Here is a 24,938-nt window from a genome sequence, read left to right on the forward strand (position 1 = left end):
GCAGAGCTGACAAAGTTGATTATTAAGCGGGTGTCCGTTATCGCCTTCGCGCACGGCGTTCGTAATGAATCGCTCCGCTTTCGCAGTCAGGCGGGTTATTTTCGCGGCGGCGCTGCTTAATAGCGTTCGACAAAAAGAAGGCGACCCTCGCGAAACGCACCTTGCCTTCGGGCACGTGAGCGGCAGGAGGGGGTGTACAGTCGTCATAGCGACCTGTTAGACGGCGAAACGGCGCATCCTCCCTGGGGGAGGACCGGGGGGGCCAGCCAGGGTTCACTCCTGGCTTTTTTCCCCAGCAGGACATTGCAGTCACGGGCGGCAGCGCGGAGCAAACGGTTAGCAAACTTGGGCTTGCAACTCGGGCGTCGTGAGTTTGATTCCCAGGTGGGGCCCTGCTGGTGTACGCTAGGACAAGTTAGCTAGCACAACTAGCTTTCGGCCAATATCTAGCTGTTTAAACGGATGGTGTGCAAGCTGTGTACGTTGTTCTGGGCGACTGCATCTGCTAAATGGCTTATAGTTCTGTAGTTCTGGGGTCACCGTGTTTTCACAGATCTTTATATTCTCAACTCCAGTAAACAATAGATTGTGCAACATATTATATTAGACCATAAAAAAGTATGTGCCGATATCTCATTTTACTTCATTTTAAATTTTCTTTCTACAGGTATTTTATTATTTATATTTTCTATAAACAGAATTTATATTCTGTTTACGGGCTTTTTTGTTATTGTATTTTTGGGAAGGCGCTTTGAACACAACGCATTAAAACACGGCATTAAAAAATAAAACTTGTATAAACATATTGTGGAATACATTCAATGTCTTCATGTATATAGGAATATTGCCGAGGCATATTATGTGCAGGGCATAACATCTCTCAAAACCCGGGAGCGCCAAATTGGGAGTGTAATAGAAAAATACAGTCTTGTTATTAAATATTAAGAGAATATTAATATTTGATCGGGTTTGGTTTACAGTCTTTTTTTTTGCAGCAGCAGCTGGTCGCCATAGTGATGTAATGCCGTTCCTTCCCACCCCACTGCAGCACTCCTGAGCTGATCTGGCCGTGATTGGTCGGGCGGGTCGGACCGAGATCGGCTGGGTTTGACACGCGACGGACGGACGGACAGACAAACGGATGTGCCGAGGGGTGGCGGGGGGGACGGCGCTCGCACACACAGTGGCCCTGTGGGACCGGGATGAAACGAGAATCGTGGGATAGATGAGTCCTCCGGACCCGATTTGAGGCGGGACCGCGTCGATGCGCTCCGAGCTGAAATACGCTCGCGGTATCGAGCGGGAGAGCGCGATCGCTCCCTGTTGACCGAGAATGATTTCTTTTTTTTTTCTTTCTACAAGTCATTAAACACCGAACCCTACAGCCTGCAGACACTGCACACAATTGAAGTGAACACTGCCATACCCCCCCCGTCCCCCGTCCCCAAACACCCCCCCGTCCTCCATTTTAACGATCGCAGGATGTACTGCTCTCCCCAGAGCAGTAATTACCATCTATTGCTGGGAGTTTTTTTTAAGTCTGGCTTACTGGCTTACTTTCTTTCAAAGTGGATGAGATTCAGGAGGCTGAGGGCTAAGTCCACCTCACCTGCCAAAAAAAACCGCCGATGTTTGGCGGCAAAAGAAAATCAATTTTTTCCGGTTGATGCGTAATCGGGCGTGTGTTTTTCTTTGCGATACCAAAGCCAGGCACTTTCATAGTTTTATTTTTTTTTGTTGTTGGTGAGTTTCTAGCACTCGATTTTAGCTGCAGAGCGAAACTCGGTGGGGAGCTGCAGGGTGACGGTGGGGAGAGAAGAAGAAGGAATTAAAAGAATGACGAGTGAGGAGGGAAAAAAACAGAGGAGGGGTTAAAGGGGTAAAGGAAAGGGGTGCATTGTCTGTGAATGTGGACATTCTTCCACAACTTCCTCAACCCTGAAATAATTACCAATAATTCAACCAATCGTCTCCCGCCAACCGTCAAAGTAGGTTTTTTGGACGGTTTGTTTTATTTTCAAAAAGTCGGTGTGCTAGAACTCCATTGCTTTCCATTACCAGTAGAGATTATTTCCTCAGCAACAGAACGTTCAGTTAAGAATATTCTCATCCCAAATAACCTCCCTTTCACTGTCCGCACAAACCGGTGCGATATTTGCCTCTCTTAGTCAGGGTGAACAGCTATTAAGAGTCCTACTTCACAACACTGAATCGGTCAGAATGTGTGGGATGGCGAGGTCCTGAAAGCAAGGCTGTGCATCGGCTGACAGCCTGGGATGTTTTCGAAAAAGAACCCGGGCGGTTCAGGCCTTGCTTTTAGGGCCCACCCCCATCCCCCCACAGACTTCCAGGCCTGAACAATCAGGCAGTCCTGAATAAAAACAAACTGTCAGGTCTGCTTATTTGTAATAAGCCACTTCCTGTCAGTCATCTTCAGGGGTTTATTCCCATCTAATTAAACAACCCAAATACGCATAATTTCTTTTTTTTTTTTGTCGCATTAATTATTCAGTCACACATGCACATTGATCAACAACACCCTGCAAGAAAATGAAAACAAACAAACGGACACAACCATTGTCGAAACAATAAACGTTAAAGGGACCTTGTTCAGCTATTCGGCTTTTATAGAAAAATTCATCTGAGCTCCAAAAATAATCATCCAAAAAAATCATCCGAAACGTAAAAGAAGAAAACATTCAGTTAAACTTAGGAAGATTTTTTTACAAAAATTAACCAGAACATCATTCTTTTTCCAGTCAAGAAGTCCTTTTAACCCTCTGAGTTCCTTCTGCTTTCGAGATTTCGGGAGGGGAGACGGGGGGGGGGGGGGCGAGGTCGACACTTTAGGAGAAGGGTTATGATTTATTTAGCCGTTTATCGGTGTGTTTATTTAGGCTCGTTTGTTTCGCACATTTAATTCCCACAAGGGCTCGTCAGAGTGGACACAAATCCATTAGACGTGTTTAAAAGCAGAGTTAAATTTCGGGGTATCTTGGTTCTGGGTTGGTGGTTGGGCAGGAGGAGGGGGGGATGGGGTGGGGGGGCAGGGTCTGAATTTGGGGTTACCATGGATATCAGTGCATTTTTTGGGGAATATGATGTGCGTCAAAGTGTGTTTGTTTGCATATATGCATGTATATGCAGAGGGGGTGGGGGTGTAAGTCTAGCAGAAACTACCTAAAACCATAATCAGGATTATAATCGGAAATAACTTGGAATGTTTTAGCAGAAATGAGCCAATGGGAGCGTTAAATTTTTTCCCTCCAAACCGAAGGGGAGGACCTAGGAGGGAGACTCCCAGTATGTTACACGTTCGCTGCTGTGCTGCTCCCTACGCAACAGCCACAGGGCGGCCATGTTGGGAAGGGAAGGAGGCGAGGGCCAATCAGAACACAGCTATAAAAGCTGCTCGACCAATGGCGCGCGTCAGAAGAGAGATCGGGCCTGCGCTGAGCTCAGTACACAAAGGTCCCCTCCTGCATCCTCGCTGTTTTTATTTTCATTGCCAGAATTGAGGAGGAGATTGCGGAGCACGCTGTGAGCCGCGGGGGGGAACCAGCAGGACTGTCAGAACGCCGTCCCCAGGAAAGCAGCCTCTTCCCCGCAGGCTCCATACGCTTCGCGCAGCTCCTAAATTTCACGCTCACGTCGCTTTCCCCCTTGCAAACACACAGGAGCTGTGTTTGTTTCTTTTGTTTTTCTTAAAAGGAGAGTCCACGCTCTTCATGTATTTCCCCCCACCCCCCCACGCTTTATTCAGTTGGGAGGGGCGCAGAGAAGGTTCTAGAAGAAGATGTGATCACAGTACGGAATGTTCCGTGGCGCGGTATTGAACCCCCCACCGGGGGGGGGGGGATTTGTACGTGGGTGGAGAGACAACCACTCTAGGGACCGGGCCACACGGTCTCCTCCTCCAGGATTTGTTTTTTCGTGCTCCAGTAAGACGGGGGCCGGGTTCGCACCCCGCGGTGCGACTGACCTTCTCTAACGAAGGGCGGTTCCCAGAAAGGGCCGCGGACAGAGCTCCTGTGATCAATTAAGTGTCAGAGTGTGGTGGGCGGTAAGATGCTTCTCGGCGTCTCGGCGCTCCAGACGGCGGGCCTGGCGCCATTAGTGTCACCGGTGACGAATGGATTCCGGGGGAAAGGGACAGCATCGGGAGGCGAAGAACACCTTGTCGTCCGCGTGGGCGGTACAGTGACGTGTGGCCCCGGGGAGGTAAAAGAACGGTTTTGTCGATTATGTTTGTCGTGTGCGGAGTTACGCCCACCTGGGTCCCAACTCCCCAAATCTCACCTTGTGTGCGTGTGTGTGTGTGTGTGTGTCTGAGGGTCTGAATTTGTGCAGTGGTGTGTGTGTGTGTGTCTGTGGGTCTGCATTTGTGCAGTGGTGTGCGTTTGTGTGTGTGTGTGTGTGTGTCTGTGGGTCTGAATTTGTGCAGTGGTGTGTGTGTGTGTGTGTGTGTCTGTAGGTCTGCATGTGTGCAGTGGTGTGTGTGTGTGTGCATCTGCATATGTACAGGGCTGTGTGTGTGTATGTGTGCAGTGGTGTGTGCGTGTCTCCATAAGTGCTGGGGTGTGTGTGAGTGGATGTGTGTGTGTGGTGTGTTTGCACACATCTATTGCGGTAGTGGGAGAGATTATTTGGGAAAGACTGCCCTTGGTGGTTGAGATTAGGGTTTGTTATGCTGTCAGGTGGTTAAATTCTGCTTAATTCCAGTTAATCCTGTTTTTAGCTCATTATGTCAAACATGCTTTAACCCTTTGAGTTGACAAAATGTCCTCTTTCCTTCCCTCCCTCCACCCTGTGCCTCCCTCCTCCTCCTCCTCTTCCTCCTACATGGCACCCTCTTCTCCCTGACACCTCCTGTGCCCTAATGCAACCTGAAATCAGCACATGTTCTAAAATGATCTTTTATTCTGCGCATTTTACAGCAACCTCACGGGTCACTTCACCCCACGGTTAAACCCTCACACCTTCTAAGGTGGGCTTTGAAATAGACTTGGGGAGAGATTCATTACTCGATGCCACCCATACAGGAGGTTTCTGCCAGTTCTTTAGCACTGACAGTTCCTCTTGACACTGCTGTTGCCTTGGTGTCGGAACAGACAGGAAGTCTCACTGTAAAAAAAAAGTGGTTTTAATCTCAAAAGGACTACCTGGTTACAGAGGCACCCCATTGCATGCTGAGCCCCATGAGTGTGGGGATGTTTCCGTTCTTAATGTCCATTGAATTAAAGATCAGCGGATCAGAACTTCAAATAGTTGTAGAAAAAACAGCACACAAATACGTATGTGATTTTTTCAAAAATTATATTTTATCCCAGTTTTTTTTAAAATCCCTGATTTCCCCCCAACCTGAACTCAACCGAACTTGCTGACTCTCGCTGATGACATTCGGAGAAGGCAGACACGTGCGCTTGCTAGACGTAGGCACGGCAACCGAAAGCGGTGGCCTCAGGACAACGAATCAGAGTTGTCCCTGCGTTCAGGTTAAAACACACACATTTAGCACATACATGCCGTAAAACAATTGGTTTTGCTGAAGAAACGCAGAACCGAAGCTTTGAGAGCTGATAAAGCAAACAAACGTAACTGGATGCGAGCGGCTGTGAACTGAAGGCAAATCGATGGCTTGCAGGTGTGGAGGCCGTTTTTATAGCTTAAAAGCGAATCACTCAGGCTGTTCCCGGGACTTCGACGAACGTCCAAAAAAGCGCAGAACTGCCATCTCAAGGCCAAATGAGCTTCTTCGCTGGGCTTATCGTTACAGCGCCTGGTCTGTGCGCGTTTCCTTCTGTTCGCCCTTTTCTGAAGAGCTGAGGTCATAAACATGGTGCGTTGCAGATCGCTCAAGCACAATCCCATATAAGGAATCAGAACCTTTTTTTTTTTTTTTTACATTTCAATTTTTTATTTTTCGCTTTTTCAGGATGTGAAGGTTTGGTCATCACTGGCTGCGTGTCAGGGCTCTTTTCAAGGAGCAGTGTGGCTAACTATATAGCTCAGTGCTCTATCTGGCTACCGAATGGGGATCTTGACCTTTGACCTCCCCATTTTCTGGGTTCTTGATTAACATCCTCAGGGCATAAGAGAAAAGGGAAAAGCGAAGTTCAGAGGCTTTCGGGGGAGGGGGGGGAATATCTGTAGAATCAACCACCTTCAGCAGCCCAAACGCAGACACCGGCAAAATCAAAGAGGTCGAGAACTTTTAGCACTCAAAGGGTTAAAGAAGGTGACTTTGGTTATGACTTCACGTCTTAGCTTAAGGTTTAGCCGATTGGTCGGTAACACTACTGCAATGAGAGAGACAAGCAAAATATGAATAAAAAGTCCCTTTAACTTTTACAGACTTTCCGGTTGTCACAGGGTTATACTTAGCAATTCTGGTTAGTTGTGTTTTTTTTTTTTTTTTTGCTGGTCATCATGGTTATTAACGTTTAAAAATTAAGCATCGTTACTGAGAACCACAAGAGCAGACAAAAGACACAGCCAGAAAGCACTCCAATCAAATCTCAGATCTATTTACAGACAGGTACTCAGCTGTAGCCGGTTAGCAGGTTACTTGAGGGTTATGTTAAAGTTATTTGCGGTGTTAAAACTCTGAAGAGGTGCAGTGCCAGTTTCGGGTGAAGGGAAGTCAAGTTCCCCCCTTTTTCGCCAGTCATTAGTAGGACTACCCATGGGCACCCATCCAGGAACGGCCCAATTTTAAAACATTTTATCCTGGGGGGGCGGGAGGGGGGCAGGCAGCGGGGGCTTTGATTGGATTTCTTAAATGGGAAAATAGATCTGGGCAAATGTTGCCTGAATCTTTGTGACTACATAGTATGCCTATAAACTACACATATTGAAATATAGTATGCCTTTGGTTTTGCATAAGCAATGAAGCCTCCTCATGCTCATCTGCAATTGTGCAGTGTTATCTGTGCAATTTGTAGTGAATTAGAACAGGAAGTCAGTGGGAGGAAGGTTGAGACTACATCCAATCAAAGTGGTCACCTCCCACTACGAACTGGACACACTTTCAAAGTCCAGTTATTATTCTTATTATTCCCCTTTGGGTTTTGACAGGGAGAAACATCTGATGCTATGGGTGATGCTAATGCTACTGAGCTCATGTGTGCGTCTGTATGTCCAGTACATTGAGTAACAGATGCGTGCCCTGGGGAAATGACACATTATTAACCCAGCTGTGGTTCCGGCAGGTTCCGTTGAAGAGGGGGTGCCCAGGCATACTGAATTATGCGACCAATCAGCTTGCTTCTCACCTTTGTCAAGGGAGGAGGTGAAGGCACTGCACCTCTTCCAGACGTGTTAAATTAATTAAGGGATTAGGTCATTAATTAATTAATTGATTTTTATTACCTTTGTCGAGTAGCCATTCGTCAACTACCCGACCAAGTCTGTATGGGATTCTTTGTCTAGCAATAGCCAGGCGTTCGATATCATTGTTCCCTTTAAAGAATTTGGAAAGACAGATTAAAAGAGGTTAAAATCTGGAAGTTAAAAGGTTAGAAAAGGTTAGAAAAAGGGCAACAGGTCAGTTTATCAAGTTAGGTACTTTTAGATTAAAAATAATTCTTTTTTTGGGTTAGGTTTAATGGTTAGAAAGTTAACAGTATACTAGTTACCATAGGTTTAAGTTGCTTTTTAGTGAGATGTTCAGTTAAACATATTTATGAATAATTTAGAAATGGCATATTTACAATGGTTTAATAATAAAAACACCTAATTCCAGAGAAGATAATTACGGAAGTAAAAATGTATTCAATAACAATAATCCATAACATGCTTGTCAAAAGAAACTTATAATCAAATTGTTAACGAAAATAAGTAAGAATTTAACAATGATATCAACAGTAGTAGATCAAAACAGTAATTCAACAGTACATTCAAAATAGAAGCAAAATAGTAACACATTCCGTTTAAAAAGCAACACACAATCAAAACATTTTTTTTATATGCAGTAGAAGGCAAACATTCACATATTTATAAAATCAGGAAGACATTTTCTCATTTCACACCTGCTCATAGACAATTTTTTGACGAATTTTTCATAATTGGAGGGGTGAGTTGTTTGTGTGTGTGTGTGTGTGTGTGTGTGTGTGCGTGCGTACATTGGTATCAATCAGTTTCTTACTGGAGGAGAAGCCATATTTGAAACCAGAATGCCGTGGGTTAAAATCCAGAGTGATTGTATGGAACATTAGGATATGAACCAATAAAAAAAAGCTCTACCCAAAGTAACCTTTTCATTGGATACTGCGCATCGGAGGTTCCACCGAAACATCAGATCACGAGCCGCCTCTGGCAAGATGATCACCAGGCACATATTTATGTCTCAGTTCTTAACGTTCTTAACGTTCTCTCCTCCACCTCTGCCGCAGTGCTATATATAAGTCCGTACAGCAACATGGCCGCCTCCTCTGAGAGAACCAGCACACGCGTGTGCAGAGCCGTGTAATTCTAACGGGCTGATCTGGGATTAGCAGGGAGGGGGAGTAGCGTGTGTCTGCTGGCCCAGCCAGACATCACGCTGGGCTGTACTGGAACCCCGCACTGACAGAGAGTGACAGATGTCCGTGGAGAGAGAGAGAAAGAGAGGAAGAGAGGGAGTGAGGGAGGGAGAGAGAGAAAGAGGGACAGAGGGAGGGAGAGAGAGAGAAAGGGAGGGAGTGAGGGAAGGAGAGAGAAAGAGAGGGAGAGGGAGAGAGAGCGAGAGAGAGAGGAAGGGAGGGAGAGTCATGTTCTGGATGGTGCACAGAGGGGGGAGGCAGCTTGGATCACACGGCACTGTTCCTGGTAACACTTCAGAAGACCGGGCCTCCCTACAATTGCTGAGCTGCACCCCTGACCCCATTTCACCATCGGTGCCAAACATCCGCCAGTACAACAGATTGGAGGGGGGGAGACGTCCAGCCCTGAGGAACACACAGTGCGGTGTGCTGCTTCACCCCAGTTACTGGCCGACAGAGGCCATGGATTTACAATTGAAACAGACACAGGGAACACAAAGACCCAGCCTGTGCAACCCATCTTCCCCTGACAGAAACCAAAAAACCTCCATGCCTCCACTGCTCTCCTGCTTACACTGGCAGGCGTGCCGCCCTGGACCCTTCTAATGTTGAGCTCTCACTTATCTGATCGAATGAAAATTAAAAAGTTAGGAGGCTGGAATGCTCCTGTTAGGCGAAGGACCACTCTCCTGTCACCTGTGGGTCACAAGGTCATCTCCTACACTCACACCTGTGGGTCACAAGGTCACCTCCTACACTCACACCTGTGGGTCACAAGGTCATCTCCTACACTCACATTCGGTTGGCTTTACTCTCCAGGTTAAGTCCAGGATTTTTCCCACCTCTTCTTCAAGTAGCTTTTGAACTTTTGAGTTTCCATGCGATTTAAAAAATTCTCTGAAAGTTCGTCCAGGTGATACACGTATTGTCATGCCGAGAAGGTCACGCAGAGATGCCCCCCCCCCCTCCCCCCTTACTCTTTTCAAAGTGCTGTTCTCTAGAGGGGGTCTCCTAATTGGGGTGGCAGCGTGGCTACTGTAACCTTGAGAAAAGTTGATGAGCGTCAAAATTTCCTCTGTAAATATCCTGCTGCGTCCCGGGACAACACGTACGAGCCGAGCTCGGCAAGTCAGCTGAGATAAGGGCATCTGCCAAGGAAATAAATAATGTAGCAAACACAAAAGCAGAAGGCAATGTACTGTGGAGCAAATGGCTTAATTAGATTACAATTAGGAGATTAAAAGTCATCCCTGCGCAAAGCGGGCGATGCCTTCCATTACCACCTCAAATAATTATTCCCCCATTTCTACCGGCGGGGGGGAAGGGGGGGATTTTGGGCTCAACGGTGTGCTTTATTTCCTTCTGGAGCCAACAGGTGTTGGGGTCTAATTGGGAAAAGGAGGTAAACGAGGTATTTGATAAACAAGGCAACGCAAAGCCTGCTGGGAGAATTGCAGCGCCACCGCGTCCCGTTGGACGGTAACCGTCAGCGGCTTTTGTTGCCATGGCCGCCACTGACACATTCGACGGCGAGAGAGTCTAGGACGGCAGAGAGGCCCGTCCTCGGCCCGTACACGGCTGGGATGAGAAACCGCTCGGCCACCTGGGAAATCGAAGGCGAGGCTAAACCCCAGCACGGCGTGCTCTGTTTGCTCATTGGACGCCCAAGCCGCCTCCGTCTCCGCATTGTCTCCTGTCCCGTCCTCTCTCCGGCTAAATGAAATGACCTTTGGAGGAGTGCTCTCTAGAAAATATATCGCAGCCACCTGGAGAAGCTCCTTGAGCCCACGAAAGGGGAAACTGATAAATGGGGCTTTTCCCATTTTAGACCTGAGCCCTCTTTGGATCATGGAAAAGGTGTCTGTGCCCTTCAGTTAAATTCTTACGGAGATTCGGGCGGGGGGTCTGTCCTTGGCCCATCCATCCCATTTAAAACGCCCCATCTCCCAGGGATGCTCTGAGCTCTAATGGGTCTTTAATGACAAAGGCACCGGCGCCTGTTGGAGCGTCACATGAGTCACGTGACGCCTTTCCTTGTTTTCCTTGGACAAGGACAAGGACAGAGCTGGACTAAGCCCAGCAGTGCCTGGGGCAGGACAGGCCATCATCCAAATTCTGACAAAGTGCCTCCTTAATGCAGCTGATATCCTTCTTATTTATGAATTTGGCAGACATTCCTATCCAGGATTTACTGTACAATACAGCTAAAACAATGCACTGAGTGGCCACAGCTAATTAAAGGCCCAAAACTGAAAGCTATGGTCAAGAATGAGAGATCACAACAGCAGTATCTACTGAATATGTTAACTGTATACAGAAATCAAGATCCAATGAAGACACAAACTACAGCCACCTAGCCATCTACAGCCTACAATCAAAGGCAATTTCTCAGACACCTTAATCCCACAATACACACACAAGTGCAATACCACAGCACCAAGAGCTTTATTAAAAGTTCTAACTAAAACACTGTTGCAAGAATGAGATGTGAACCATCACACAGAAATAAGTGGGAGCTATCAAACTGAACCAATCATTGTGTTCCGTTAGAAAGAGCAGAACATTTTGACATTTGATTCAATGGAGTCAGTGACTGACAGCTAAATGTAGCTCCACCCTTGTCTGACCTCATCACACCTCATTGGCCCAGTGCTAGCTTTAACAGAGCGTAGGCTGACGGTGCTGACTGAACTACGATCGGCGGCCAGGCAAAGGGGCAACTCATCGGCGGAACAATGACCTCTGACCCCGGAAGTGATTACAGCAGACAGGTGGGCCACCTCTTGCCCTCAAACCCGCTGAACAACAGCGCTCATCTTCTAGTCTCTAACGTTGGGCCTCAGTACTCAGGCCCCATAACATGTAACGGAACAATAACAAAACAGTAATATGATGAATAATATGACAGAATAAAGAAATAACATAGAGAATAAATATAGAGTGTGATGGTGTGCGTTTCCTTGTCACCTTATTTGGCATAATTGCCTTTGCGAGGTTGCGGAGTCGAGCGCTGGCTGGGGGAAACAGCCTCGGTAGGCGTTGAAGCTTCTGGCATGAGGACGGAAACCGTACCGACGTCTAGCCACCGAGGGAAATGTGAATCTCTACCTCTCTCCTCTCTCCTCTCTGCCCTCTTCCCTCTCCTCTCATCCGTCTCCAGGCTTAACTTGCTCAAAGGAGCAGAACATGGATTTATCTCCCCCTGCTGGAGGCCTCCCCAGTGCACCCCCCCCCCCCCAACCCCTCCTACACTGGGGTGCATTCGCTGAGAGAACACAAGCAAATCATGCAGGGCATCACTGGGAATACATGTTTATCCTCCCCCTCATAGCTCCCATTATTCTCTTTCTCCCAGCCCATATTATCTCTCTTTCTCTCTCACTCCCTCCCTTTCTCTGTCTCTTTATTCTTACCCTCCCTCTCTCCTTTCTCCCTCTCCATCCCTACCACCCTCTCCCTCTCTCTGTGCCTCTATCGCCCCATCCCTCCCTACCTCTCTCTCTTACTCCCCACCTCCCTTTCTGTCTCTTTCTCCTTACCCTCCCTCCCTCCTTCTCCATCTCCATCCTTACCTCCCTCTATCTCTGTCTTTCAGTCTCTCTCTTCCCCTCCCTTCCGCTCTCTCTTTCCGTCTCTGCCTCTCTCTCTCTCTCCCTCCTCCTTCCCTCTCCTGGGTGCGTCACACAGATGTAAGGAAATACAGAAAAGCCTGTTAAAGGGGTGGACTGAATACTGAGCAGCAGCACAAGGGAGCGGTCACAGAAATCTGTATCTGTTTGTGTATTTATACGCATGTACACATACATTACGTTATTTACGAACCTACTGAGGTCCTACTGAGACTTCAGCCCAATTCTGACAGGATTAGCTTTACCCAAGGATGTCCTGTGGTTGGAATTATTACCTGTCACTCATGTAATTCTTATCCCTTCCGAATCTGCCAAGTCGGTAATTTTCACCTGGCTGCAAATTAAATTTCCTGGACTGAATTACCGACTGGCTTTTTTTGGGGGGGGAAAGTAGATAACCAAGGTCCTCTGGTAATACCGGTCCCACGTGAACAGACATCTCGGTAATTTAAGAAGGTAATTTATTTTTGGCACACTTTTATCCTGGTGTGGTACGACAATGAGGGTTTATCTCCCGTCTCGTTTTTCTGAGAGAAGGCCATTTTGCAATCCTACTGCAGTTCTATTTTCATCATAACGCACAGGCCTCACACTCTCTATAATAAACATCACTCAATTAGAGTCTACGGCGACTGACTGAAAACTCAGCTCTCAAATGAATACGCTGCGTGTGTTTTCAGTCCATTTTTTCAGCAGCAATGTTCATGGAAAACTTAAATCTTGCATGTCATCATTGACTAAGGCTCCATTAACTCGCCCACTCGCTAGTCTCCATAATGTCAGCGAACCGTGGTGACCTAGACAGCAACGCACCGGATTGAAAAATGCATAAAATTATTTTCTAAAAAAGAAACCATCTGTTCATTTTTTATTATTATTTATAGCTGCGTATGCATGCAGCCGTGATTAATACCCTGCTTTGAACACGACTTCCCCATTTGTAAATTTTAAGATAATAATTGGTCGGAAGTGAATAAATATGTTTTTATAAATGCAAATGCATTATAAACATATTGCAGGAAATTGGTTTTAAATGGCAAACATTTTTAGAGTGACAAGAGGAGGCAGAATGCAGAGCTTTGGCACTGTATGTGTGTGTGTGTGTGTGTGTGAGAGAGAGAGACAGATAGAGTGAGAGAAGGTGTACTGTGCATTGCATATAAGTGTTGCTGTCCAAGGTCCTGAATCACAATGTTTTCAATTCAAGGTCCTAAATTGGCCGTGCTGCTTCTCGCACGGTCCCTCAGTGACATTAGCGGGAACTCATTAGGGAGTCCAGCAACATATCCTTCCTCTGTACTTCGCCTCAAATGTGCCTGTATGTGTGTGCGCCAGTGTGTGTGTGTGTGTGTGCCAGTGTGTGTGTGATGTGTGTGCCAGTGTGTGTATGTATGTATGTGTGTGTGTGTGTGTGCCAGTGTGTGTTTGTGTGTGTGTGCCAGTGTGTGTGTGTGTGTGTGTGCGCCAGTGTGTGTGTGTGTGTGTGTGTGCCAGTGTGTGTGTGTGTGTGTGTGTGCCAGTGTGTGTGTGTGTGTGCGTGCCGTGTGGTGTGTGTGTGTGTGTGTGCCTAGTGTGTGTGTGTGTGTGTGCCAGTGTGTGTGTGTGTGTGCCAAGTGTTGTTTGTGTGTGCCATGTGTGTGTGTGTGTGTGCCAGTGTGTGTGTGTGTGTGTGTGTGTGCCAGTGTGTGTGTGTGTGTGTGGATGAGCAATGGGGGGGTTTCAGTGCAATATTTTTCCCATTGAGGAGGAGGAGCGGGGGATGTAGGGGGTGTGGAAAACAGAGCAGAGGTGTCTTATTACCGACTACGGTACAGCCGGTGCCTGTTCTTGGGTTCGGATAGTTTGCCGCAAATAAGATACTAATCCCCACGCTGAGCATGACCGACAGCACAAATGTCACAGTGTGCAGTAATAATCTGCTACAGCTTCCGCCGACTGAATGCGTCTCTCTCAGCTTGACGTACAGTCTATAAATATGCTGATCTCATTCCTTCATTATCCTCGGAGGCCGAATCAGACTCATGAGCATTGATCCAAATGAACGGCAGAGCGTTCGCGACCTTCTGCCCCGCCCCGCCCCGCCACCGGCGTCCACACACCCTCCGGAAGCGAGAAGGCATCGAAATCACACGAACAGCCAGAGAGGGAGAGGGAGAGGGAGAACAAGAAAGGGGAGGGGTCAGAGTCGCAAAAAAGAGTGAGAAAGAAGAGACAGAGAGAGAGAGAGAGAGAGAGAGAGAGAGAGGGATGAGGAGATTTCAGAGTGAGGAGGAGAGTCGGGAGGGGAAAGAGAGGTGGCTAGGCGAGAGAAATGCGACAGAAAGGATGCGACATGCGACAGAGTGGAAGAATGAGAGAAAGAGCGAGAGAGCAAGAGAGGGAAGGAGAGGAGAAAGGGCGGTAAAGCTGATTCCAGGAGAGAGAGGACTGAGAGAAACTGCGAGCATAAAACCCCCCCCCTCCTTCTCCCAGCAGGGAGCGACTGGATGTCTGTCGTCACGGCAGCAGTGGTGGCTGTGGGGGCGGATCCAGAGAGGGAGGGGGCGGGGCGAAGGAGAGGGACGGGGGCGGGACGCTCGCGTGCAGACGGTGGGCGTGAACAGGTTTAATTTCTCCGATGCCCTCGGCTCTCTGGGCTCGGATCCCAGACGGGGATGCCGGCTATATCCTCGGGCGAAGCGCTACGCCGACTTCGCGCAACAAAAGGAGAAGATGTGAGCAGCCCACCGGACTCCGGATCAACACACAAACAATTAAAATCTGGGAGTCTTGTCTACCAGTGGGAGCACTGAAAACTAGCCTACTGCTCATCTGGGGGAAAGAATCTTCAGGTATTTAACGAGGCTAACTCAAGCTAACTCCAAATGAATATTACACAAGTCCGGGTATCGAATATTGGAGTGAGAGTCAGAAATGAACAGATGTATAGTTTTGTTAAAAGGTGACACAGCCCTGTCTCTTATTATTTATGAGGCATGAATCGATTGGCGGAGGTGACAGGGGTGACACGGTTCTTTATGGAGAAAGACCGCTGTGCTGCCAATAACTTCGCACTCGGGCCAAAAGCGGCCATCTGATAAGCTTTATTGCGAGGCCTGGCTCCACTCCTACACTTTATTTACCCCCTGTCTGTGCGAAAGAACCGCCGGGCCTTTCAGAGGAGAAGAGCACGGGCTCTCAGAAACCAGACAAAGGCCCTCCACAAAGGAGCTCATATCAGAACCGGGCTCTCTCTCATCTCTAGTGTCTCTAATCTCACACTCTCTCTCTCTCTCTCTCTCTCGCTGTCTCTCTCTCTCTCTGTCTCTCCCCCTCTCTCTCTCTCTCTCTCTCGCTGTCTCTCTCTCTCTCTCTCGCTCTCTCTCTCTCTCTCTCTCTCTCTCTCTCTCTCTCTCTCTCTCTCTGTTATTCTCTTTAGCCTGCCTCGTCATCTCCTTCCTGCCACGTCCACCTGATGGCTGATTGGAAATCAGCTGACCTCTGACCGTTCACAGAACCAAATCGGTCCTCACAATGTCTGCTCTGTTTGAGTGTGTGTTTGTGTGTGCATGTGTGCGTGCGTGATTGTGTACGCGTTGTTGAACGCACGCATGTATTCATGTGTATGTGTTTGTACATATATATGTGTGTGTGTGTGAGAGAGAGTGTGTGTGTGTGTGTGTGTGTGAGAGAGAGAGAGTGTGTGTGTGTGTGTGTGTGTGTGTGTGAGAGAGAGAGAGAGTGTGTGTATGGGTGTGTGTGAGAGAGAGAGAGTGTGTGTGTGTGTGAGAGAGGTGGTGATGTGTGTGTGGTGTGTGTTGAGAGAGAGCGTGATGTGGTGTGGGATCTGGTGTACGTGTGTGAAATGGTGTGAAAATGCATGTCAGATTAAATGTGTTTACCATACGAGTTGTTACAATCAGGAAGAGTGTTAACATCCTACCTCATGGATCAAATGTTCCAACTTACCGGAAGTGCATACCCTGCAACACCAGCCTAAACCCCAACTACAGCAAGCATAGAGAAAAACATCCCTTACATGGGCATACAGACCGAAACCCCGAGAGGGGGAGCCCATCCCCCTCTGGCCACCTCAGACTGGGGGGAGACAAACATGGTCAAGTCCGTGTCCCAGTCTGTCTAAATGGGTTCAGGACTCGTTCTACAAAAGCCGCCCTCTGCTCCCCCTCCCTCTCCCTCTCTCTGATCGAATCGGAGCTCCGCCACCCCACCCACTCAGACCTCTGAGTCACCCGCTGCCGATAATTAGGCATCGCAAGTACTCACGAACCCCTTACCACCGACCGATGACCATTTGCACCCGCCGCCGCTCTCCCCCCCCTAAGACGAGGCCCCGCCTTTCTTCTCTCCGAAGCGAACGGGATCACTTTGCCAGGGACGTCATCCTGGACGGGATCCAGCGGAATGAAATCAGACGAACACGTCTCTGCGCTTCCCAGCACCACGTCGATGCCCCTGCATCGCGGCCCATCGGATATCGATAGAGTCCCATTAACCACTTAAGGGACCCTCTTTTCTGTGGCTTCCGTCCCCCCAACACAGTGACAGCACTTCAACACCCCCTGCCGCCCCCCCCCCTCGCCCCCCCCCCGACCCCTGCCAGCCCCTCGTCATTAATCACAGCCACTGCTAACCCTAAGGATGGGGGTGATCCACTGCATCGGGCAGGGGGAAGATGTGAGAGGGCATAGCGCTTTGGGGGGGTGATCTCACTGCATCGGGCAGGGGAGGGAAGATGTGCAGAGGGTATAACGCTTTGGGGGGGGGGGTTGATCTCACTGCATCGGGGCAGGGGGGGGAAGATGTGCAGAGGGCATAGCGCTCTGTGTTTATCTGCTAGCCTCTTCCTGCCCTCCATAAGGAGCTTTTATAGCTCAGAACGGTCAAAAATCAATGAGCAGGTTTCCGTTTCGCTTATTCGCTGGAGCGTTTTGCTAGACCTCTGGGTCGGTTATTTTTCGTTGCTGTGTGCAGACGGCATCTCTCTCTTTATTGTGATATTACCTGCCTCCACGAGCCGGCAGAAACAATTATTTACTTTTTTTGGTTGTTGTTTTTTTTCTGTTTTTGACAAGAGAGCAACACATTTTTTATTTTGCTCAGCAACAGGCCACAGAGACTACTACTGTCTGACACTCCTGTAGTTCATCTCATGCCCTTCAAGTCCCAGTGTAAATTAACAAAGCCAATCCCCTCATGCACAAAAGTACTAAACTAACAACCAAAAACCGAAGAGGAACTCAGAAATTGCCTGACGAAGAAAGAAAGAAAAAATGTTAAAGCAGCAGTACATCCGATTACAATAACAATAAAATAAAATAAAAATAAAAATAAAAACCATTACAGCCAGGATAATGGCAGTCTTGGAGCCGCACTATCGCTGCTTACAGACGCTGTTACTGTTAGCAGCGTTTCTGCCAGAAACAGACACGTCCGGAGAAGAAAGGATCGGTGTTCATAAAACGCAGTGAGGCAGTGAGGCAGTGGCTGTGGCACGACGCTCCTCATCGTCACCCCAGCGATTCGCGCGCTCCGGCATCGACGGAGACGGATGTGCAAAAGGGAAGACCGGAGGGTCGAGAGAGGGCCAGTCAGACCGACGGAGTGTTGGAAAAAAAAAAAAAAAGAGGACCGTTGCCATGACGGCGGTGTTCTCGTGGTCCGATCGAGAGGGTGGTGGGGGGAGGTGGGGGCCTACGGCTCCATCAAACGCCACGGACTGATTCACGACGCCACTGCAGAGGACCTCTAAACCAACACCCCTGCCTTATTTGCCGCATTCAGAGATATATTTACCACACAGGTATTAATTTCTGCTGTCTGTCTGTCTGTCTGTCTGTCTGTCTGTCTTCCTGCTTTGTAAGGGCTCCAGTGGGGCCTGTGCTGTTGCACTGGCTGTGGGTGCAATGTCTGCTACTGCCCACCGTCTGCTACCGTAATAAATATTCATGAACGGGAGAAGAGCATATCAGAGCCCCTTTCTAGCTTCAGCAGTCTCAGAGAGAGAATTTTCCAAATCAAACATCAAACACGTCCAGCTGAACATCCCTTAGGTAAACAGACTCCGTGCGGTGGAGCGATGGGATTACGTATGTATTATTTTTTTTCTTCCATGTTGACTGTTGTGCTTTTCCGTTGATTCAGGACGAGCGGTGTTCTGGAAACGCTCTCCTGGCAGGTCTTCCTCAGCGTGGACTGAGACAGCAGCCTGCTGGTGCAGCCATTGGCTGGGTGAGTAAGACTCGCTGTCAGCGTGAAATGGGGCAGGAGGCCAATGAAAACACAGAGGACGTGGACCAATCGATGTGATCCGTATATTCCTTCACCCAATCACCAAACAGGACCGAAGTGATCGCGTCTAAAGTGCGGCGTCTCCAAAGTTTACCGTTTAAAGTACATCAGACTCTTGGCATTGGTGCAAATTACAAATCTCAATAAATCGTTATGAAGACCTTTAAGATGGCTACTCATTAAAAAAAAGAAGTACTTGAGAAGGAAATGTCCAAGATGGGCAGGGGCAAACCCTGTCTTTCAGTCTCAACATTTTGGGGACGGTCTCTGCGTCTCTCCAGGCGAAACTTCGCCATAAAGTGCGCGCCAGGTGTCCTTCAGAGCTCAGAGGATTAGCCACGGTGCAAACTTTCAAAAACGTCCCTCTGACGCCTCTTACCAGGGTACACACCCTGACAGACGAGTGTCCCCCCCCCAGGCACAGACAGATCACCACTCCCAAGGCCCTTTGGAGCGAATATACAGGACAACATGCACAGCAGAGATACTGAGCTCTATCTGCAGCTCCTCTCTGGCCCAAACCTCAGGAGTGAGCAAGAACCACTGAGATGGAAAACAAGGCGACTGTGTGTGTGTGTGTGCGTGTGTGTGTTTGGGGGTGGTTGAAATCTAATGCATTTCGGCACAACGGGGGGGTGGGGGGAGATTTCTGCTGCTGAGGTACCCATAGCTGGGTGGCAGCAGTGATTTTCATGTCTTGGTATTCTAGCGGGTGTGTGTGTGTGTATGTGTGTGTGTGTGTGTGTGATAAAAACCGCTTTTGTTCCACCTGAATGAAGCAGGAAGCAGCAACGCAGAAAATGTCTTCCTTTGTAAGCACAGTGGAAACAGTGGGATGTTGGGAAGTTCCCGGGGGCGAAAATACAGGAGACACGTTAAAAGAGAAAGAGAAAGAGAGAGAGAGAAACTGCTTTCACAAGAAGGCAGACTCAAACCAGGACATCTAATAGAGAGTGAGCCTGCATAGTTGAACCCTGATTACCTCGCACAAAACCACAAAATAAAAAATGTTCAGCGTAAAATGAACTCTGATAACAAGCCTAAAACTCGAAGAGGGTACACAGTGTTCCCGTTGGACACGTATGAACAGTCCTGGAATTAATTTAACAGTCGGAATTTTTAGCTGTGCGCATTTGATATTGTAAAGGTGGCTGTGCGATGAGATGGAACACTGAGTCTCACGTTAGTACCACTGCTGCAACATTAGTTTTAACGTCTTAATGAAATACACGATGAAACAGTTTTTATTTACTCCTGTTTCATCAGATGTGAAGTGATGTGAAGGCTCAGAGGGGGAGGACAAGGCAAATGAAAACCAGTTTCTTTAGTGACAGGAGAACGAGGTTCCAGGACACCAAACATGAGTGGAGTTGCCATAAGCTAACTCGGAAACTCACTGATTTGAACCAATAACAGTGTTTTGTTGAAGAGATAAAACTTTCTGTTGAGTTAAAACAAGCCAGACTGACAGAAAATCAGTGCGGCAGCCATCTTGGTGTCATCACCTTATTCCCCCACTGCTACGTTTTTGGCGGGAAGGGTGAGCTTTCCTTACAGTAGGCAGATGAAATATGTCACTGAATGACAGCGAGTGAGACGCGGCGGTGAGATGCTGATGGAAGGTACAGGTGAGGCAGTGAGATCTGTCATGTACAGGTGAGAATTTGAGATCGATGGATTGCGGAGGTGAGACTCTAAGGAGGAGAACCTGAGAGGTTCTGGTATGTGAGGTGCGGTGTTGAAATAATGAGGTGTGTGACAGAGGCAGGTGAAGAGACTAAAATGGAGAAGGCAGGGTATATATACACACACACACACACACACACATACACTCACAGACACACACAGGGACAAAATGTGAATGCACACACATAGGGACAAATGTAAACACACACACACACACACACACAATGGTTATGTTATGACGTCCATATGTCAGTTTGTAAGTCAAGTCAAGCAGAAACCTCAACTTCTCCACCACTGCACAAGTATCTGAAAATACCTCATTTTGAGAGCTTTCTTTATTCACCAGGCTGCTTACAGCCAAGCCTGGGTTTCCTCACTGTGACGGGAATCAAAATAAGGGCCCCTACAAGTTTTATGAGGCAGTGTGTGTGTGTGTGTGTGTAGGTGTGTAGAGGGAATTGACTGAACGAGTCGGTTTGAATATAAGACAGCTAATGCAAGGTTTATCAGCGTCCCCCATGTGCAGGCTCACACACAAGGCAAATGTTTGGAGCATGCTAAAACGAAGTGACAACACGCCAAACATAATTCTGGGCACAATAAGATAAGAATCGACTGCTGAAAAATTCTGGGAAGCTTTGGGACCCCAACTTTACACGCGAATTAGGTTTTTAAAAAATTTTTGTTTATTTAATTTTAAGCGGCTGGTTTTGACGCTGAACAAATGAGCCGGAATTCCTGCCAGCAGTACTTTTCCAGTCCTTTGGGTGGCTTTTAATTTGCTCACAGATAAAAGTTCAGAGGAGTACAACTTCTCTCTCTCTCTTTCTCTTCCCCTCTTTCCGAGGCGGCTCCCAGGGCATCAGAGTGCCAATATTCTTCCGTTAAAAAAAAACAAAAAACCCAGAAACATCCCTTTCTTCCCAATCATCCCAACATTTCATCACACTCACCACCCCTACTCCCGCACCCGCCTCATCGACCCTCCCACCCCCACCCCCCGCTCCCCGGCTCCGGGACAGGCCCCGCCCCTACCTGACGGGAAGCGCTCGATGACGGGCTGGTTGTCCACCTGGAGCGTGGCGTTGCCGCCGCTGCGGGTGAAGCGCACCACGTGGTACTTCCCGTCGCTCACCGCGACCGCGCCCTCGTCGATGGTGATGTCGTCCGTTCCCACGTTGAAGATCACGCCGATCTTTCCTCGTTCCTGAGAGGAAGAGAACGAAAGGGGGGCGGGGGGGGGGTTAGGAGAAATATCCCGTTTGGAGCATCAAAGTGCAACAGTAACATATTTTATCAGAAGGTAGAGTATGGCTGGGATTCAATCAACATTTGTCCTTAATTTAAACAACTGAAAGGAGTTAAATATATTATTGGCGGTCATGGATTTTGAGGTTTTGGCCTGTATTCAATTTACATTTGTCCTTAATTTTGACTTAAAGACAAATGCGAGGCACTTTTCCTTCATAAGCAGTGCCAGAATAAGTTTATGAAGAAAAAGTGTAACATTTGCATTTTCCTGAATATCAAAATTAAGGGCAAGTGTTGATTGAACGCAGGCCAAAAACTCAAAATCCACAACTGTCAGCAACAGGCTTGCTGTTCCAGTTCTGTGCCACATAAAAATACATGAATTCCCCACAAATTAATTAGCTTGGAGAATGAATGATGAGTTAATTATTCAGCAAACGACGGACATCAGTTATGCAGGTCAGCGGCGGCAAGGGCAAAGAACGATACCTCGCAAGGGCCGCGTTTAACGGTCCAGCGTTCCGGTCACATCGGCGAGCTCGCGTGCTAGTAACGTGCTAACGTGCTAGCGTGCTAGTCCTCTCCTCTAGTAACGTTTTTATAGGTGGGCTGCTCACTCATCCCGGTTAGCGGGACGCGAAGGAAGGCCCCTGCACTACCTGCTCGCCGTTTGATTAGTAATGCCTGCGCCCGGCTATGCGGTGTGTAAATGGGATGGATGCGAGAAACAGATGTAATTCATCACCCTGAACCCCGCCTCCCCCTTTTGCTGAATGCTGTTAGTGCTGACAGGCCCCTACTGCTTCTGCCCCCCCCACCCACCCACCCACCCACCAAACCCCCCGCCTGCCTCCGCTGCCCTTGGGCTGAGGAAAGGTCAAAGTCATTTAGAGAGATGCAGTCACTGTGGAGCTGCCGTGGGAGTCGGGGCGAGAGAGAGACAGAGAAAGAGAGAGAGGGGGGAGAGAGAGACAGAAAGAGAGTGAGACAAAGAGATAGAGGGAGAGAGAGAGACAGAGAGAGGGGGGAGACAGAGAGAGAGAGAGGGAGAGAGACTTTTTTCACAGTGATTCAATAAGGTACAGGCTGAGTGACACCTCCCACACACTCTCTCTCTCTCACACAAACACACACACACACGCGGACGCACGCACACACAGCTATCCTCCTGAACCACCTGCACCCACTGCCATACACCTGTCATGTCCATTTAGGGTAGCACAGCATATCGAGATGCTATTCTGGACCTCCTTTGTCCCAGGCTATTTCCCATAATGCACCATTCCTCAAGCCTTACACAGTGGTGTGCACAGGGTGCATATTTCACATTATTCCTCCCAGTGCACGTAATACACCTTTTTTTTTTTCATTTAGCTGTGTACATTCATTTACAGCTAGTGGTATGCCAGGTCAGTTTCTGGTGAAAATATATCGTTAGATTTAGCACAGTTTAAAGATTTGAGGGTGATTAAATATTTTGGCCAAAATGATCAAAAAGATAAATTGAGCAGCACATGAGGTCAGCCGAAAGAAGATATACTAAAATTTTTAAAAATGTGCAATACACTAACTATAGCCCCCTACAGGCTCAAGCGAAGTTGACATGCTGTTCATGAATATCCAGTAACACTTTCCATGAGTAATATCTTTAAAGCGCCTGTAAAAACATACAGTAATTAACTGTAAAATGAAAAGCACTGCTGCTCATATTCACACCATCTGAAGGCAAACCCAGTCAGGGGCTGCTCAGCCAACGAAGCCAATTGTCAATGAAGCCATTTAACACACAATTATACGGCTTTACCAGTGAAACAGTGCCGGTAATTAGGCGGCCATATTGAAAAAGCAGGATGCTGGCTGGGAGTGGCTCTATCCCCTCAGATTTGTAATGGGGGACACCAAAACCTTTTTGGCCTTGTTTTAAGACTGGGACTGAATACTAGAGATGTGATTGTTGTTTTAGCACTAGAACAGACAGAGGCCACAAATAGCCAAAGCCATCATACTGTAAGAAAAAGGTGGTTCGGAGATAGAGAGTGAATCTCATCCACTGGGGCGACTGGCTAAGAGCGACCACAGGCGCGTCAGCCTTCGTGGTCCGGTGTGTGCTGGCACACGCGGGCCAACAGAAGGCGTTGGGCTACCTCACTGCATCAACAAGTCACCCACTGCAACAACACCCAGAGGAATGAGAGAGCCTCGCAGGGGGAAGGGAGGGAGAGAAAAAAAAAGAGTCGATCCAGCGTAGTTCCAACACGCGTTGTTGGTCTACGTTTCAACTCATCCCCATTTGTAAAATTAATTCAATCTTCCGGCGCAGTCATTTTCTTGGTAATATGAATACATAGCATTAGAGCGAGGGTAAAAAAAATTTTTTTTTTTTAAATTGTGCCGACAATTTGTAGATATTAACAGGCAGATTAGTGTGAGTGTTCCGCAACATTAGGATGTTCCGCGCCTGGGATGTAATGACCCCATTAGACCAGGAGGCCCCTGGGAATTTGGGGCTTTTTAAAGGTGATTTCTGCACTGCGGTAATGACATTTTAATGGCTGCTCCCTTAAGCTACGTATCTCGGTAAAAAAAAAAAACAACCTTAATCTCCCTGGGGTGAATTGGGTAGACTGCCATCACAATGCAATGAGGTTGGTGGGTGGGGGAGGGGGAGGCAGGTACCCTGTTAGCTGGCTTGATTGAAATGGGTCTATGATATCCAGGCCCTAGCAACCATTCACTTATGTTTTTCTTTTTTATTTTTTGTACAATCATAAGAACTGTGAAGAGCTGCAAAGTTAAAATATTCTGTACACTGTCAACAGGGTATGGCCTTCAATGAATGATCTTTCAGAAGCACTACTAGACACTTTCATAGGAACAACATGTAGACATTCACCATATGGTTTTAAGGCATGACTAATGCAGCAGGTGATATTACCTAGACATACCAAATGACCCAAACCGTATGGCTACTCGAGGATATTGATACACGCATCCATGTATGTCTATGTAGTGCTTATTTGTTTATTTATTTTTTTACATTTTCTGCCATTACATTACAGGCATTTATCAGACGCTCTTATCCAGAGCGACTTACACAACTTTTACATAGCATTTTTTACATTGTATCCATTTATACAGCTGGATATATACTGAAGCAAATTTGTAAGTGCCTTGCTCAGGTACACATGTCCTCCGAGAACTCGACCTTGTTACAACCCAGTTCTTACCACTGTGTACATCCTCTCAAGTTTCACCATTTGAAAGAAGAGCTAAATGTTTTTCAAACCCTTTTTCTGATCATCCTCAGCTTTTTTTTTTTTTGGAAGCGTACTGTTTCTACTGCGCGTTTTGTTGTGTTTCGGTAAAACACTTTTGGACACGGGGCCTGGGACTCGCTCCACAAGCAGTTTCCTGCTGTCGCGAGAGCGACACTGTAAACAGAACGCCGTGGTTTCAAATCCCAAGTCGGGACAGGAACGCCCGCGCGCTCCAGCGAGAAGGAAATGAACCCGAACAGCTTTGCGAAAACAGGGGCGGGGTGCAAAACGAAAAACAAAAA

The 24,938-nt window shown here is 47.7% G+C and overlaps 1 protein-coding gene across 1 annotated transcript in view; it reads right to left on the reverse strand.

The window, feature by feature from the left end:
* The window catches only part of nrxn2b (neurexin 2b), a 655,074-nt gene that overhangs the window by 24,195 nt on the left and 605,941 nt on the right, over positions 1–24,938 (reverse strand). The window contains exons 20-21 of the mRNA XM_064325221.1: positions 21,164–21,335; positions 7,372–7,461 (exon numbers count right to left, since the gene is read on the reverse strand). Coding sequence (XP_064181291.1) covers positions 7,372–7,461; positions 21,164–21,335 — 262 coding nt within the window. The remainder of the gene's footprint in view (positions 1–7,371; positions 7,462–21,163; positions 21,336–24,938) is intronic.

This window comes from Anguilla rostrata, chromosome 3 (genome assembly GCF_018555375.3).
Source record: "Anguilla rostrata isolate EN2019 chromosome 3, ASM1855537v3, whole genome shotgun sequence".
Classification (NCBI taxonomy): Eukaryota; Metazoa; Chordata; class Actinopteri; order Anguilliformes; family Anguillidae; genus Anguilla; species Anguilla rostrata.